Source organism: Gallus gallus, chromosome 10, assembly GCF_016699485.2.
Source record: "Gallus gallus isolate bGalGal1 chromosome 10, bGalGal1.mat.broiler.GRCg7b, whole genome shotgun sequence".
Lineage (NCBI taxonomy): Eukaryota > Metazoa > Chordata > Aves > Galliformes > Phasianidae > Gallus > Gallus gallus.
In genome coordinates, this window is record NC_052541.1 from 18,094,769 (window position 1) to 18,111,597 (window position 16,829).

The window sequence follows — 16,829 nt, forward strand, 5'->3', positions numbered from 1 at the left end:
AATTTATACAATACTCCTTAATCTTCTTAGAGACTGCAGGTATTAAACTGGATTGGCTATTCCTCCACTAATATGTCCTTCACACCTGACCCCCTCACCACTCTGCTAGCAGAGTCACAGTGAAAATGGGATCATTTTCATCCACCTCTCTCTGCACCAACATCTCCCAATGTTAAGTGACAAGAAAGCTTCCAGAACTCCACTCAACTGCTGGTATTCCTCATCTTCTTGGACAGCATTTCTGGAAGGTAAGCCGTGAAGGTCTGTAAGATTGCTTGGGATCTTTTGACTGAGACAGTCCAACCAGTGAGAAAGGAGCTGACTGAGAGTTGACCTGTAGGAGACAATATACTTTGAAAACAAAGTGCTTAAACCACAAGACTGATGGTCAGATATTGCTGAAAGGCTGGAGAGCTCTTAACAGTTCATCCTACCTTTGGTGATAGTCTTTGAAGAAGGTTTAAATAGGGAGATGCATTCACAAGTCTTCTGTTTCTGTGTCTTTCTTTTCACTCTTTCATTTTGATTATGGAAGGTTATTCTGTATCAATGCACAATTTGTGGTGAATACTGTATTACGCAACTCTGCAATATGCATGTTAATGTACTTTTTGCATATCAAAAGCAAATCTTATGTGATCTATTTATCTAGATACTCCCATGACCCTCAATTACTATTGCCTTAGTGATCCTCCCAACTATTTAAAAGAAGATAATAATGCCTGTCTTGCAAGAAATTTAGGCTGATTACTTCACTGGGTGTTATGCAAGAGGGTAAGTGAGAACTGATTTGCATGAAAAGCTCTTTTGAGAATGGCTTACAAAACTGTGATTCACATCCAGCTGAAGAATAACAACATTACCACTCTAGGAAAAAAAAAATCTGCAAAGAGTGATATTCTAAGGTGAAAAATCCAAGCAGTGCTGAAGGGTAAATTCTGTCCAGCCCTTAGTCTCTCTACTATCACAGATCTAGGCTCTGTCACTGTAGCATTTATAATTTGTTTCTTCTAAAATGCTGTTCAAATAATTATGCAAGATATGCTAATTACCCCCTAATAAAAGGTATGATTATAATTCCACTTTGCCGGTTCTGCTTCTACTGAAGGGCTCAAAAAGATGTAGTCATAGAAACAAAATGAATGCACAGCACCCTGAGTATTACTAGAACCAAGCCTTCCTCCTGCTCTCTTCCAACTGGAAGAGGAAAGCTCACCATTTTCTTGGTTTGTTCTCTGTGGGAGTGCAAGTCATAAGAGTCAGAGAGCAGCATAACTGGGAACTAGCAAACAGTTTTTATCCACTGTTGAGGTTACTTAGGTGAATAACTGGTCTGTTTGAACGGAAGCTTTACAGCATAGGCTCATCTGCAGAGCTTCTTCATTTCTGGCAATTTGGAGTACAAGTAGGCTCCTTAACAGAAGCCTTATCCTCCCTTCTGCAGAAAGTTCATCCGATTATTGGCATTACATGTTACTAGTGATTCCATTGAAAACACAAACCTTAATAGCTGCTGGATGTGATCATTAGGTGGAATCAGAATTCAGCTCAGATTGGACCATCTCAGCCAACCTTTATTAAGCTAACCCTATGTTTATTAATCAACATAGCCTTCCGTCATAAAAAAAAATGAAAAGAGAGAAGCCTGAATTTAGAGTTGAGATTACTTGAATTGAGGCCCATTTCCATTTACTGAAATGCAGAAAATCACTCTGTGAGATAATGATGGGAAGTTGCAGTACTTTTTTTTTTTTTTTTTTTTAAACACTAGATCTTCCTTTACAGGATTCTACACTTCATACCATGCAGTTTCACTCCTGATGCTTAAGATCAGTTAGAAGCTCCAATGGTGGATATAAGGGCAAGCTGCTGATCAAGAGAAGTCTTCAGTGGCTTCTGGACACGGATTTGATTTTTGAACCTTTAGGAAATGCATTTACCACGGAGAAGACGGCTACAACGGAACAGAATCTTTTTCTTCCTTGCTGTAGTGTCGCTCCTCTCTGTCTATCAGCTCCAATTCAGCCCCTCTGCCATTCCAGCACTTCTCACTGCACACCAACATGAGGACCCTGTGAAAGTGACCTCCAGGGAGCCTTTCCGCAACAAGACTTCCAAAACAGGCAATGTCACAGCAGCACCCAAAATAAGGCACTGTGTGTATATTGATCCTGAGCCAACTGTGCCCATCACTGCATCAGAGGATACAACACAGCGAGAAAATGTCAATGAAAGCTACCCAGATGAAAAGCCAGTGTATGAATCCAAAGGAGAATATCCCCAGGACCTATTCAGTGTGGAAGAACGGAGGCAAGGGTGGGTTGTACTTCACATCTTTGGCATGATGTATGTATTTGTGGCCTTGGCCATAGTGTGTGATGAGTATTTTGTTCCTGCTTTGGGAGTGATCACAGAGAAGTTGCAGATCTCTGAAGATGTGGCTGGAGCCACCTTCATGGCAGCAGGTGGATCCGCACCAGAACTCTTCACCTCCCTCATAGGTGTCTTCATCTCACACAGCAATGTGGGCATCGGTACCATTGTGGGCTCAGCAGTGTTTAATATCCTCTTTGTCATTGGCACCTGTGCCCTCTTCTCAAGGGAGATACTACACCTGACATGGTGGCCTTTATTTAGAGACATCTCATTCTACATTGTAGACTTACTGATGCTCATCCTGTTTTTCCTAGACAGCGTCATTGATTGGTGGGAAAGCCTCCTTTTACTGACTGCCTATGCCACATATGTGTTCACTATGAAACACAATGTGTCTCTAGAACAATGGGTGAAGGAGGAGCTGAGCAAGAAGCTAAATGCTGTGCAGGCAGCATCAGCAGAGCATATGCGAAAGGTTGGTGTCCTTACTGTTCAAAGGGCAAGTTGGAAATAATTAATCCTACCATAGAACACCAAAAAAAAAAAAAAAGAGACTCCATCTTCTTGACAAAGTGCATACTCAAACAAGACCTCAGGATGTAGACACTGGTTAATAATTATGATTATAAAATGAAGGAAATACAGTCTAGCAGAAATTCTAAGAAATGAGAGAGAACACTACAACATACCCTAGGAATTATTAAACGTGTTGGGATCACTTAGCATCTTTCAAAGACAGACATGAGATTTTGTTCACTTAGTGGTGGTGAAGGAGTTAATAAAAAGACACATATACACTTTTAGGAACAAGTTAGTCTGGAAACAAGATTGGACAATACTCTGTTAAAGAGGGGAGAAAAACAGGCTTCTGTAATGGCCAACCTCCAAGCCTCTTGCAGATGAGGGATGTTGGAAGAAACTCTCTTTTCCCACTTTGAGTTTGGGTGTGTTACTGTGATGCTGGTGGTATCACTTGTTACCAGTCTGCAGCACAGAAGGGGATCTGGCAGCCTTCCACAACCATTGCCACTGCTGCCAGTCAGCATTTTGTCACAAGATCAAAATGCCCAAATCCTGTTTCTGTGTATTAACCGCAGCTGTGTCAGAGACACAATTCTTTATGCTACTGGTGCAGACAAGAAGGTCTGTGGCTGTAATTACGTTCTCAAAGTTTGAGACCACAGCCCTTCGCTCACCATCTTTTGAAGGAAGACATGACTACCTACAAAAAGACAGCATCTGAAGGCTGTTGCCAGAGCCAGCTACCCTTTCAATCTGGTAGATCCGGCCAGGACATGCACTCCAGAACACTTGGGATCTGAGTCTGCCTGTTCAATTCCTCCCCCTCAGTTGCTCCCCCTGCTTCTTCTCCTGCTGCCACTTAGTTCTCTTGGCCTGTGCTACTGCCAGATGTGGAGCAGACTGTTAGATTTCAAGCTGTCCTCTGGCACTGACACACTTTACCATTCAGATGTGTTTCACTGGCATTCAAACATGTTTTGTCCCTTCTGGTCTTGGCACTCTCTTCATGCAGTTTAAGGAGAGAAAGGAAAAGTGGTAAAGATAATTGAAGCCACACAAAACTGAGAAAGTGCTTTTTCCTCCTGTTAGTCTGTCTTTCAGCCAGGGTTCATGGCTGGGAGTCCTGAGAGCCCACAGCCAGTGCTGCATCACTGTCTATCACCAATCATAAAGAACTAAGCCCATCCCTTTAGTCTAAAGAAAAAAATTCTCGCCTTTTAAGTTTACAAGGAAGTCACACTAGCCTATAAAGGCATGACATAGAGCTGCTGGAGTTAACCCTTGGGAAAAATAGAGTACTTTTATGGAAAGTAATGCTAACCACTGGAAGAAGACACATCTCACATCTTTGTGTTTTCACTCTGCCTTTGAAAGAAGATAAGTCAGGATACACATGTTTGGGGATGAAATCTGGGGCTGTGTACATCTACAAGGAACAGAAGGTAGAGAACACGTGGGTTTGTTTCTAGATACCTACATCCTCACTGAGTTGCTGCAAGCATAATCCCACATCCCTCAGAGGCTGTACTGGTTTAAGGAAAACACATGGCTTTGGCACTTTCAGTAGTGTTCATACATAGTCATTTCTTTTGATTGTCCCACTCTCACAGACATTAGTCTGAGAGCTATCTATAGATCCCATAAAAGCAGGTGAAGTGGTAATGGCATTCAAAGGTTTTCATTCTTTTTTGTACACAGAAAAGCAGTGTGGCAGTTGCGGAGGATGGAACAAAGCCAGCAGATGGGAAGAAGCTGCAGGTAGGACTAGGCAACTTAGCCAGGATAAGAAGTCATATTTTGAACCTCTCCCTGTGTCAGGCTTTGAAAAAGTGTTGCCTTCTGTGTCAAGAAGCCTGGACTAAATCCTATTTCATGCAAAGAACCAGCAGTTCTTGGCACGGTATTCACAGCTTAATTAAGAGGACACCTGGCTCAGTTGGGTCCTCAACGGAATTTTAAAAAAACTAAGAGACAGACTGCCCAAGTGGTAATTGACTAGCAGAGTGCTATTAGTACTACACTTTAAACAGGGTGAAACAGACAGAGGAGAATTCAGATCATAGCTTTTCTTACCTGCTTTCATGGCTGATTTGCCTCCCAGGCTCTCAGGGCAGAGGTAGTGTCTGTTCTTCCCCATAGCAAGAGAGCCAATTGCTCTGCTCTGGATTGAATTCCTGCCACTTTGTCCTTTCTTGGCTGGCCAGTCACTTTGTGCAGAGGTCTGTGTGATCCATTGGCTGCACATGTACATAACAAAACAGGTGTTAACTTCCTCAAGGGGATGCTATTTTTTCCTCAATGCTTTTAACCTACCTATACTAATTAATGTTCAGCCAAAAGCTCATTAGGACTGTGGTATTGACAGTAAAAACAAATTGAAGGCTCTCAAGCTCAAAGTTAGGACATTTGAAACCACTATAGTGCTACCTTGGAGCAGTATACAAATCTACTGTTATCAGTTATTATTATTAATTATGACTAAAATCACTGCATACTTTATTACAATAATAACATTGTATTGATGCTAAGTCAGTGAAAACTCATTGCATCTAAGGACAGACTGGCCTGTTATCTCAGGAGTATGCATCTTGCTATGAGCAGCTGGTACCGATAGCCATCCTGTGAACCTGCATGTAGATGGTGTCTGAAATCCACGCTGGGTTGGGGAGATCAGCCTCTGTATGAATGCATCCCCTGTGCAGAGGAGAACCAACAGTGAAGATGTTTTGAGGAGGAAATTGCTACTGATTGTTGCGTTGTACTTTTCCATAGCCAACAACAGCCTTACAGCGAGGAACCAGCTCAGCCTCCCTGCACAACTCTCAAATGCGCAGCACCATCTTCCAACTCATGATCCACACGTTGGACCCCCTGGCAGGAGGTGAGTGAATGCTCCACATGTGAGGGGCTTCATCTGACAGCCTTTATCACAGAGCAGCTTAATGGAGGCGCGTCTTTCGCTGGCGAAAGGCAGCATCACCAAACATAGAGCGGTGGAATCAGCTGAAGGCTTTCTATATGACAGCCCTTCAGGAAGGGGTTTGCTCAACATATCAGCTTCATTTATAATAGGGAAATTCACATGGGAGGAGCCCATTACCTGTGTGTTTCCTCAGCTGTACACACAGTCCCTCACGAGGCATAAACCTGAAGAAGAGGAGAAAGAAGTTAAAATCCTGAAGAATTATCTTTCTGATGGTGGTTAAAATCCCAGCTGAGATTTAAAACACACAGCAGGTTCCAATTATGATGGTTAAAGTAACTTGTATATGACTTGGACCACTTCTGAGGACTTCTAAATGGCCACCTGCAACACCACATTGCATCATCGCTGCCATAACAAACTGTACCCTGTTTCAGAACATGATTAAGTAGAATAGAATAGAGTAGTTCAGCTGGAAGGAACCTTTAAAAATCATCTGGTCCAAGTGAATGATTTCTTTAGGGCTAACCAGAAGTCAAAGCATATCACTGAGGGCATTGACCAAATACCTCTTGAATGCTGACAGGCATGGGGCATCATCCACCTCTGTAAGAAGCCTGTTCCAGTGTTTGATCAAAGGTAAGTGAAAGGTATCCTTGCCCTCAGAACAGAGAATGGAACTGGATGATCTTTAAGGTCCTTTCCAACCAATCCAAACCATTCTGTGTTTTTACTCACAGTACTTTGCAGGCAGTGGGCCAACTTCACAGGGCCTAAAGGTTTGAGCTCAGGACTAAGAGACATCTTCTAAACAGCCCAGGTTGCAGGGAAGCCACATCTCCAGACATACATGTGCCTTCGAACAAAATTCTCTAATATTCTGCCTTGTTTCATTTCCTAAGAAATGCTAAAGAAAGCTTTAAAAAAAAGGGAAGCTTTTTTTTTTTTTAGATTTTTCTTCCTAGCTCAGCACATGCCTTGCCCCTCCATTGCCCTACTTGTTCTAAAGAGATTATCCTTTGTCCATTCAAAGGGAGATTGAAGCTAAGCAGATAAACACCTCTCCTGTCCATCAGTGAGGTTACAAAAAGGACTCTCCAGATCAAAATCCCAGCAGCACGAACTGATTGAGGGAACTAAAGAGGCTTTATAAGGACGACAAGACAGATAAGTGTTCCCTTTGACAAATTTTTAGTAAAGGCATCCATGAAATTACTAACCATAGCCTAACAAGAGCCAAATTCATCAGGGTTTGCTGTAGTGCTTCCTGCTCCCCACAGAATATTGTATCAACAGCACATGGATAAAACCAGAAACCTGTGAGAGATGTGCTGCTTGTTTTAGCATCAGGAAGTGCCAGACCTGAAGGACCGCTGCCATTAAGAGAACTGCTGACTCCTCCTCATCCTTCTTGCACCTCTACATGCCTTTGTACAGACTGGTGTCCTCAGTTTGGTGAGACCCTCAGCAGGAATTCTGGGGGCCCAGGCCAAGGAGAGCACCACAGCCCTGCCCCAGCCAGCTCAGCACAGAGCACACAGTGGGGGCTTTCCAGAGCAGTTGCAGACCGCTGGCCTTGCTCGATTACAACCGGCTCAATTACCACTCGATTACCACAGTTTATGAAGAATGGTTAACTGTGACTAAGGGGCAGCTGGGATCTTGTCTCTGAAGGAGTGCTTCCTCTTTGCTTTTATCCTTTGATATGCTTTGAGTTCCTGTCTCTGTGTACCGCAGCCACTAGATGGGAGTGTGACCTTACACGCTTAAGCAAGTCTTGGCAACAGTGAGGATGGGTTTCTGTCTCTCCAAAAGGTTGTTATTCCTTAGACTCTTTGCTATAATAATGCCACAGAGTTAGCCTCTGCCCTGGGTGCATGCCTGTTCTACTTCACACTGCTGGAGCAGAGACAGCTCCTTGGAAAAGATAATGGTGAAGAAAATTATGGATATTACAACAGCACAGCACTTGAAATCAAAGACCCAGAGTTCCAGGTACTCTGTATTGTGCAGGAGACAGTCCTTGCCCTGGTAGACTCATAACTAAAGAAAAGGTAGTCTGGAGAAAAAGAATCAGTTCTGACTAAACTGAGCTACTCAAGTGCTTTGAGGATCCCTGCCAAAAAGATGAAGAGATTTCCCCAGGATAACTCTGAATAGGATGTGACCCTGCCAAGGCATTTCACAGCTGCAAGCTCGACCTCAGATTTAATATCACCGCTGCCCTTTGGTACCCTCAGGACAACTGGTTTCCACCCATAAAGTCCCTGTTTTTGCAGCACATACAGCACTATCTGTAATTAGGTTGCAGCATAAAAACAATCCCAAAGCAATCTGTACCCTCAAGGGTCCTTGTTGCTTATTGCCAAAGCCTGTAGCATCAGCACTTAGAGGCTATGCTAAAGAACACTACAAAAGGAAAAGGTTGCCAACTATATCTCAGCAATTCCTGACTTAACCCACTGCAGATAGGATAGGATCTCTGGTTTCCTTCCTTATGCTGCAGTTGCCTTGTACTTGGGCTGCACAGAAGCTGTTTCAAGGCAGCCATAGCCCAAAAGTTTGTGTTAGACTGACAGCACCGGGCCTCCCAAACCAACTTACAGAGTCAAGGGTCTTAGAAATGAAGTCTGAAATACAAGCTTTGTTTCACTGTTCCTGGTTCAACACCCCTTGCGAAACAAAATTTCTCATTTGAACAATGGATTAAGTTCACAATGTTTGATTTTTTTTTTTTTTTTTTTTTTGGTATTAAGAAAGGATCATAATTTAAGTCCTACTCTGTATCTGGAGGAGATGAGGCGTTTTAACTGATGAGGTGCTTCAGAAGTTTTAACACTTACACTGCATTCTGAAGTATATTTTTGGCAGCAGCCTATCTTTTCAGAGTACCTTTTTTAAAATGAGGAATTTCTAGCAGCTTTGGACTTTTCCTCACTTTCTCAGACACTGTGTAGAAACACAGTATGAGGCCTTTTCAGGATCTCCCAGCTAGACACCAGAGGGAACTGCTGAGGAGTTTAAGGCAGCAAAGATTTTGGGAAGACCAAGGAACCATCTCATTTCTGAACCTGAAGTTTTACCACGAGGTTATTCCTTACGCTCTAGTCATACAGACAAAGGACAGAAATCTGATTTTACTTTTATATGAAGGCAAAGCATCCAGCAGCAAGGTTGTCACAGCTGCCTACTCTCATTATGTCCCAGTTAAAGAGCTATTCATTTTGGAAATTAAAACAGAATAAGGCAGCAAGCAGTGCTGCAGGCCAGAGCTCAGCTCAAAAACAGGAGGCAGCTAGAGTTGCATCTTAAGCAATCAATCACTTGTGTTAAGAGGGAGAAAAGGGCCAAAAATAATCACAAGATTGTTTTTACTTGCACTTTTAGGACAGCAGAATCCTCATGTCCCTCAGGTTTGTGTCGTATTTTAAAAAATCCTCCCCATTGCTCATAGTGTAAGTTAGTCCTGATGGATTAAATACCAGAACCAAAGAACAAACTAAATACAAGAGCCGGACCCAAGGCAGAAGCTTACCTGCAACCCCAAGCACAGCCTGGATGCGGTTGCTCCTTGGGGTGGGAACTTGCCTCAGGGCCATCTCAGTGCTTCTGGATGTAGCCATGCCCTGTGCAAGGTGCTCTCAGACCAGCTGGCAGTTACCAGCAGAATGAATGCGTAAGAAGCAGCAACAAAAAAAGACAGCTGATGACCAACTGGTGCAGCAGCAGAGTGGACTTGGAAGCACACAGTGCAGAGCTCAGAGAACCCAAAGAGACATCCCCCTGTGCAAGTTCCTGGAAGCTGACAACACCCAGTGTTGAAGTCAAGCCAAGTGACTGCACTGGTACACACACACACACACGCAGGGCCACAGGCACAGGCAGTGCCCTCAAAAACAAGTGCTTGGCCACGACAGGACCCATGGCTGTTGCAACAGCACGCTGCCTTGCTCAGCTGAGCTAATCCCCAGCACTGGCAGGGGCTGAGCTGACAGCTATCCCTCCTGCCATGCTGACCTGCAGATCTGTCAGCTTACAGCCATCTCTTCCTCCAGTCTCAATACATCCTGCACAGAATGTGTGTCAGAGGCATTAACACCTTTTTAAATGAGGCTGATCTGATGAGAACTGGATAGTGCCCTGGGCCTAAGCTGTTAATCCCTAACATGGAGGGTCACAGGCTCTGCTTGGGTCGGTGCTCACAGCCCGTACCCAGGTGAGGGCAAGAACCAGCAGCTGGGGTTTGTGTAATCTCCTTCAGGCTGGGCCTGACCGCCCTGACCCTGCTGACAGGAGCTTTTGTGGCAGCTTCTGGGAAAAGCTGAATAGAGGAGTGGCCAGCGGTTTGAGGAATCTGGGAGCAGAAAGTCACCTCATTGCCTTGTATAGGTGACAGTGCTTGTGCTTAGCAGCAGCAGCAGGGGGAAAACAAAGCCTCACATTCCCTCTATAGGCTTCAAGAGCGGCAAGTGGAAGGGAGAGCTGGGCTCCACAGTCCCAGCAGCCTTTCATAGGAGGAGAGCTCATCATTTCCCCTCTCCAGCCACTCCACCTGCTGAAAAAAGCTTCTCAGATGATACTAGGAATCACACCAGACTAGGACTCATCTCCAGAGACCTTAATGTCAGAGCCAGGGACAGTTATTGGACATATGTCTGACACCCACTGTTCTTCACAGAGTTCAGCTCAGAACTCAACCTGCCTGCGTGGCTCAGAGCCTCAGAGCTGCTATTTCTATGAGCTCCGTCTCACAGTGATGAATAAAGTGACAGAGCCATGCCCTTGAGGCAAGCGACAACAGCACATTCTGGTTGCCCAGTCAACAGTACAGGAGATTAAGTCAGTGCAGTAAAACTTTCAGAGGAAATTAATTTACAGCCCCATGCACAAGCCAGGCAGAACACGGACGATTTCTGGTGGCCACATGCACGCACAAACCCTGTGAGGCTTTTCTCTGAGCTGGTCACTTGCTCACTTTCAGCTAGAGTAGGAGTTAAGACGTTTGTGTGCAACATCAAACTATATAGAGAGAATCACAGAACTGTTGGGGTTGGAAGGAACCTCTAGCGATCATCTAGTCCAACCCCCCTGCAAAGCAGGCTCCCTACAGCAGGCTGCACAGGTAAACACAGAGACACAGTTTCAGTTATCTGTAAAACAATAATAAAGCATGAATAATGAAGCTGAGTACAGCATTGGTTACAGCACGAAAAGTCCTCATCAGTGCCAGAAATACAGGGTGGGACACTGCACTGGTGAAGACAATCTTTCAGGCGGTCATTTGCAGGATAGCCTGGACCATCTTGAAACTGGATACCATAAACTTAGATTAAGTTGTGGAGTGTCTCAGTGGCAGGGGAGACATTCTATATACTTTGAAACATCATGTAAAAGACAGAAGGTTTTCCATTTTCCTCACAACCAGGTCAGCAGCAGCAGCACAGTAAAGCCCCTCCAACAGCCATATGGCACAAGGAAGGTGTCCATTTTTTGTTTGCACATAATCTAGCATGAACAAAACCAGCAGTCCTTTGGGAACAAAATGATATTGCATCAAAACTGCTCCTGTTTTCTCATAGCTGACATCTGCTGACAAATGCATCTTTCTCATTCACAGCAAAATTTAAAGACAGGGTTGATATCCTGAGCAATATTGCCAAGGTCAAGGCTGACTCTCTGACTGGGCAAGGAACAAAACCAGAAGGTGAGTGCAAGAAAAGTCAATACCATTTGCTTTGTTTTGCACTGTGATCCCATGCATTCCCAGCACTCAGCATCCAGGGGCTGGCAAAGAAACACTACAGTATGACACAGATTTTTCTGTTAGTACTGGTCACAGGTGGCTGCTGTAATAATGCAGCAGAAATCAATCAATATACAATAACAGAGGGCAATAAAAGCCATCCCTACAGAATCACAGAACGGCCCGGATTGGAAGGGACCTCAAGGATCATGAATCTCCAACCCTCCCGCCACACGCAGGGCCACCAACCTCCACATTTAATACTAGACCAGGCTGCCCAGGGCCCCATCCAACCTATCCTTGAACACCTTCAGGGACAGGGCATCCACAACCTCTCCGGGCAGCTGTTCCAGCACCTCGCCACTCTCATAGTAAATAACTTCCCCCTGACATCCAACCTAAATCTTCCCTCCCTCAACTTAAAGCCATTTCCCCTTGCTCTGCTGTTATCCACCCTTTCAAAGAGTTGACTCCTCTGTACAGGACAAGTAGCTCTTGGGGTACGATCCAAACAGAAAGTGCTTGGAAGTCGTTGTGCTGCTCATCTTTGGTGGATATGCTCTTTAAACCAAAGCACCTTCCTTCCAGCCTAGAAATTTGGCACAGCTGCAGAATAGCACTAAAGACACCATTTCAGAGAAAAGCCACGCTGATATTCTCTAAAACTACCCTAAGCGCCTGTGCATCCTCCTTTTGAATAGTTCTTGCTATTTCACTGCTGATACGCAGGCTTTCTGAGTAGTTTGGAGGCAGCAGCTGGCCTATGCTACAACAGACTTGTGCTGTTGGTGATTTGGAAAAAGAAAATAACATTTATGTGGAAGGTCCCACCTCCACAAGCACACTGCTGCAATACATGAGTCACCTGTGTACCTAACGACATTGAGCATCGCCCACGTGAGTGAGAAATATTAAGAAAAATTCTCAGTGCAGACCATCAACACCACATTGACTTCATTGGACTGTGAACTTCCATTCTTTGACACCATCCACAAAATTATCTGGTGCATGGAAAGGGCTGTGCATTATCAATATGTGCTGCCACTTTGGCTGAAAGCATTCCATGTCTACTCTTGTAAGGCCTCACTCCACAAATCCCAAATGGCACTGAAAATACGTTTCTGAAAATCTCTCTCTAAACTTGCTCCTTACTGGTGTTGTGAGAGACATTGGATCAACTCACCCAGCTCAGCATAAGATACCCTCTAATTCCCCAACCAGGTACAACTCTTAGGATTATGTGATTAACACAGGTTAACATGAGAACAGCACAGAGAACACTGCAGTTTTTTTTTTCCCCGTATGCATCAGCACTTCTCTATTTGCATTTGAGTATGTATCAGATGACTGGGGATTAATGTCTGGTAGCACATAGCAGTCATTTCTCAGAAGCCTCAAAGTGTACCCATTCCCTGGAGAGCGCTGTGCTCTACAAGAAACAAAATGGAGTAAAGCTTTATATCCTTCTGGCTTTAGATGATGGTTCTAGTAAAGGCTTCAGAATCCAGACTGAAACCAATAATCATCAGGCAGAGATCACATAATTAGCATTTCCCTGTTTTTGTGTATGTGCCTCTTAGAGCAGTTTCAGAGCAATACTTTGATGCTCGTAAAACCACCTGCACCAGGTGGACCAGCTCATACCTCCTGTTAATAACAATTCACAGTAGGAAAGGATGACAAACAGAAAGCATCAGCCATTGGCCTAGGTTTAACGTGAAATGATATATGTTTTTGGAGCAAACTAATCCACCTGCAGATAAAGGAGAAGGTGACTATGCTAACAGGACTAAAACCACTATTACTTCTTACCACTTTTAGCAGAAGAGGAGAAGCAGGCATCACAAAACACCGTCCAGGTAACTCCTGCCAGCGACTCTGAACCCAGCAAAGACAAACAGAAGGAAGACACACCACAAGATGGGCAGGTATTAAATAAAGGATCATAGGCAATAAGAGCCCAGGGCTTCTGGGGTAAAACCCCAGATTATGTTTCTCATAATTAGTAACTATAAGTAGACTATGTGTGTAGTGATGAGGTAACATAAGGAGTTGGTTTAAACATTTAGGCTTATGACCAAAGACAACGATGGTCTGAAACATGATACCAGCTGCTCTTGTATAGTATTTTCTCCACAGCTGACTCCTATGAGGTCAGAAGGCAACTCCAGGACAAGGAAAAGTAAGTCAGTCTGTACATTAGCATGCTTTTGTGCTTTGTTTCCCTCATTCCTCCTTCCAATTATGTAATGTGATTGTTTTGATGAGGAAAGGTGGTCAAAGACAGTCAATCTTCTACTTGTATTAAAACTCTATCTAGAAGTTCATTCTAGTTGACATACAAAATAGTTAACGTAATCACAAGACAGGCATCTGCACCAAAATAGGATAGACCTGGATTTTGTCCCAGAGTAACAAGATGTGGGCTCTGGCTGCCCTCAGCCACTTTACAGATCCGACCTCTGCCATGGCATGGTCTTGTTGAATAAATGCTGCACAGCTCCTTGTTAGAGTGAAGCATATTGGATCTTTTTTTTCCTGACCTGCAGCCCCCTTCAGACAGTGATAACTCAGAAGACAGCAGCTCTGACAGCGAGGATGACAGTGATGATGACAGCACTGATGATGAAGAAAACGATGAACCATTATCTCTTGAATGGCCAGAAACGAGGAAAAAACAAGCAATTTACCTCTTCCTCTTTCCCATCGTCTTCCCTCTGTGGAGCACTATACCTGATGTCAGAAACCCAGTAAGAATCCCTTTTTCTTCTGCTACCATATTTGTTAACCAAGCTAGAGACTCAGCAAGAATCCCCCATTCTATTTTTCCATGTCAAGAGTCTTATACATTAATCACTGTTAATGCTGCAGAGTAGAGAAGCCCCAGCTGTTGCATAGCATAGTTTCAGAGACTTAATTTAATTAATTAACAACTAGCAACAATTGGACATCTAATAAAGTTGTCAAAAAACCAACAAAGACCAAGGTCTATATCAAACAGTTGATTGCAGTGAAGCACTTCATGTGAATAGTTTTCACTGAGGATTGTTAACATTCCTGAAACTTCATGTTTTTGTTTTCAAACTTGGTTTTAACAGGATTCAAAAAAATTCTTTGTCATCACATTTTTCGGATCCATCATCTGGATTGCAGCGTTCTCTTACCTCATGGTGTGGTGGGCTCATCAGGTGAGGGATTTATTTTCTATCTGCAAACAAGAGCAGGTCCAGAGGAGAGCCACTAAGATGATGAGAGGGCTGGAGCAGCTCTCCTATGAGAAAAGGTTGAGGGAACTGGGCTTGTTTAGCTTGGAGAAGAGAAGGCTTCAGGGAGATCTCATTGCAGTCTTCCAGTACTTGAAGGGAGCATATAAACAGGAGGGGGAACGGCTGTTCACGAGGGTGGATAGCAATAGGACAAGGGGTAATGATTTTTAACTGAGACACGGGAGGTTTAGGTTGGATATTAGGAAGAAGTTTTTCACACAGAGGGTGGTGACACACTGGAACAGGTTGCCCAAGGAGGCTGTGGATGCCCCATTCCTGGAGGCATTCAAGGCCAGGCTGGATGTGGCTCTGGGCAGCCTGGTCTGGTGGTGGGGACCCTGCACATAGAAGGGGGGGTTGAAACTCGATATCACTGTGGGCCTTTTCAACCCAGGCCATTCTACGATTCTATGAAGATCATTTCAGAACAAGTAGATGTTAAGATAAGGAACGGATTGTCACTGTGGCATTTTATCTGATGAATTGCAGCTGCAGTCATCCATCAAAACAGTAGAAACTTTGTCAGAATCCAAAAGGGAATTCTCAGTTTCATTCTTTTTGATTTGACAAAAGGTTCTCTTTGAAGAGCTACATTCTGTGTTCCAAAATGAACAGCCCTAATTTACTTCGTTGCTGTTCTATTAGGTTGGTGAAACAATTGGGATATCAGAGGAAATTATGGGGTTAACCATACTGGCAGCAGGAACATCGATCCCTGACCTTATCACCAGTGTCATTGTTGCACGGAAAGGCTTAGGTGACATGGCTGTCTCCAGTTCTGTAGGCAGCAATATCTTCGATATCACTGTTGGGTGAGTAATTAGTTCAATGCTGCAAGATGCAGTTCTTCCAAAATACAAAACACGGTTTTTAAACTAAAGAAATGTTTCAGTTAATTTCATTTCATCTGCACCTAACTGAAGGACAGTTGGACCACCAGTTACACGTATTTTTACAAAACTTAACTAAGCCAGGAAAGACAGATTTTAGCAACCCAGTGCAGAATAAATATTAAGTTGCACATCATTCAGGGCATTGTTCTGCAGCTTAAAATAACAGTATGTAGCGTGAAATGGCACTATCATCTTCCCTAAATTCTGAGTCAACAGGAAACTGATTTTCTAGGACAAAATGCAATTCATCTTAGGCCAACATTGAAGATTCACAGGCAGAATACTCATCCAGTCACTCAGAGGCATTCAGACTCTGTGCAGCCAAGGCTCTGTATCTGCACCTGTATCTTTCATCAATAAAGCATCTTTCATCAATAAAGCAACCTACTCCTTTATGAGAGCGTGCTGAGACACTTAATTCACTGCTATTATTTTGAAAACCCTTTTAGGCTCTTGGATTGCATTATGATAGTACAAGCATTATCCAAATGCAATTTTTCCACACCAACAACATCAATTTTAGATTTATGCTGAGTTACACTGAATGCAGCTATGCATTTTTTCCTGTAAGAGTTCAGAAAAATTGCTTATTTATAATGCAGAAAATGAACTGCCTTCAAGCATTTATTTCAATTACTTTTCCTTTTCTTGCAGTTTGCCAGTTCCTTGGTTTCTTTATTCAGTCTTCAATGGATTCAGTCCTGTTGCAGTCAGTAGTAATGGTTTGTTTTGTGCAATTGTTCTGCTTTTCCTCATGCTTTTATTTGTTATCATCTCAATTGCTTTATGTAAATGGAAAATGAACAAAATTCTAGGGCTCACGATGTTCGCTCTCTACTTTGTGTTTTTGATCATCAGTGTGATGTTAGAAGACAGAATAATATCCTGCCCAGTATCTGTGTGACATCTGGGTGCTCCAATGTGTGTGAAGGTGTACCTCTAAAAATCAAAAGCATTTCAAGGTAGCTGTTGTTCTGATCAATCAAAGCAACCCGAGTTATATCCAACTTCCTGAGGTTAAAGTATCTTTAACATACTTTAAAAAAAATAATCTCAAATGGTTTGTCTGCTTCTACTGTTGCTGTTTTTCCTTAGGAAAAGAAAAA

The 16,829-nt window shown here is 43.4% G+C and overlaps 1 protein-coding gene across 1 annotated transcript; it reads left to right on the forward strand.

Moving 5' to 3' along the window:
- Positions 1–1,868: 1,868 nt before the first annotated feature.
- On the forward strand, positions 1,869–16,829 carry SLC24A1 (solute carrier family 24 member 1). Its single transcript, NM_001001773.2, has 9 exons — positions 1,869–2,851; positions 4,597–4,656; positions 5,671–5,779; positions 11,439–11,525; positions 13,386–13,492; positions 14,114–14,314; positions 14,663–14,752; positions 15,476–15,642; positions 16,378–16,829. The coding sequence occupies exons 1-9, from the start codon at positions 1,931–1,933 to the stop codon at positions 16,625–16,627; spliced, it is 1,992 nt and encodes a 663-aa protein (NP_001001773.2). The 5' UTR covers positions 1,869–1,930; the 3' UTR covers positions 16,628–16,829.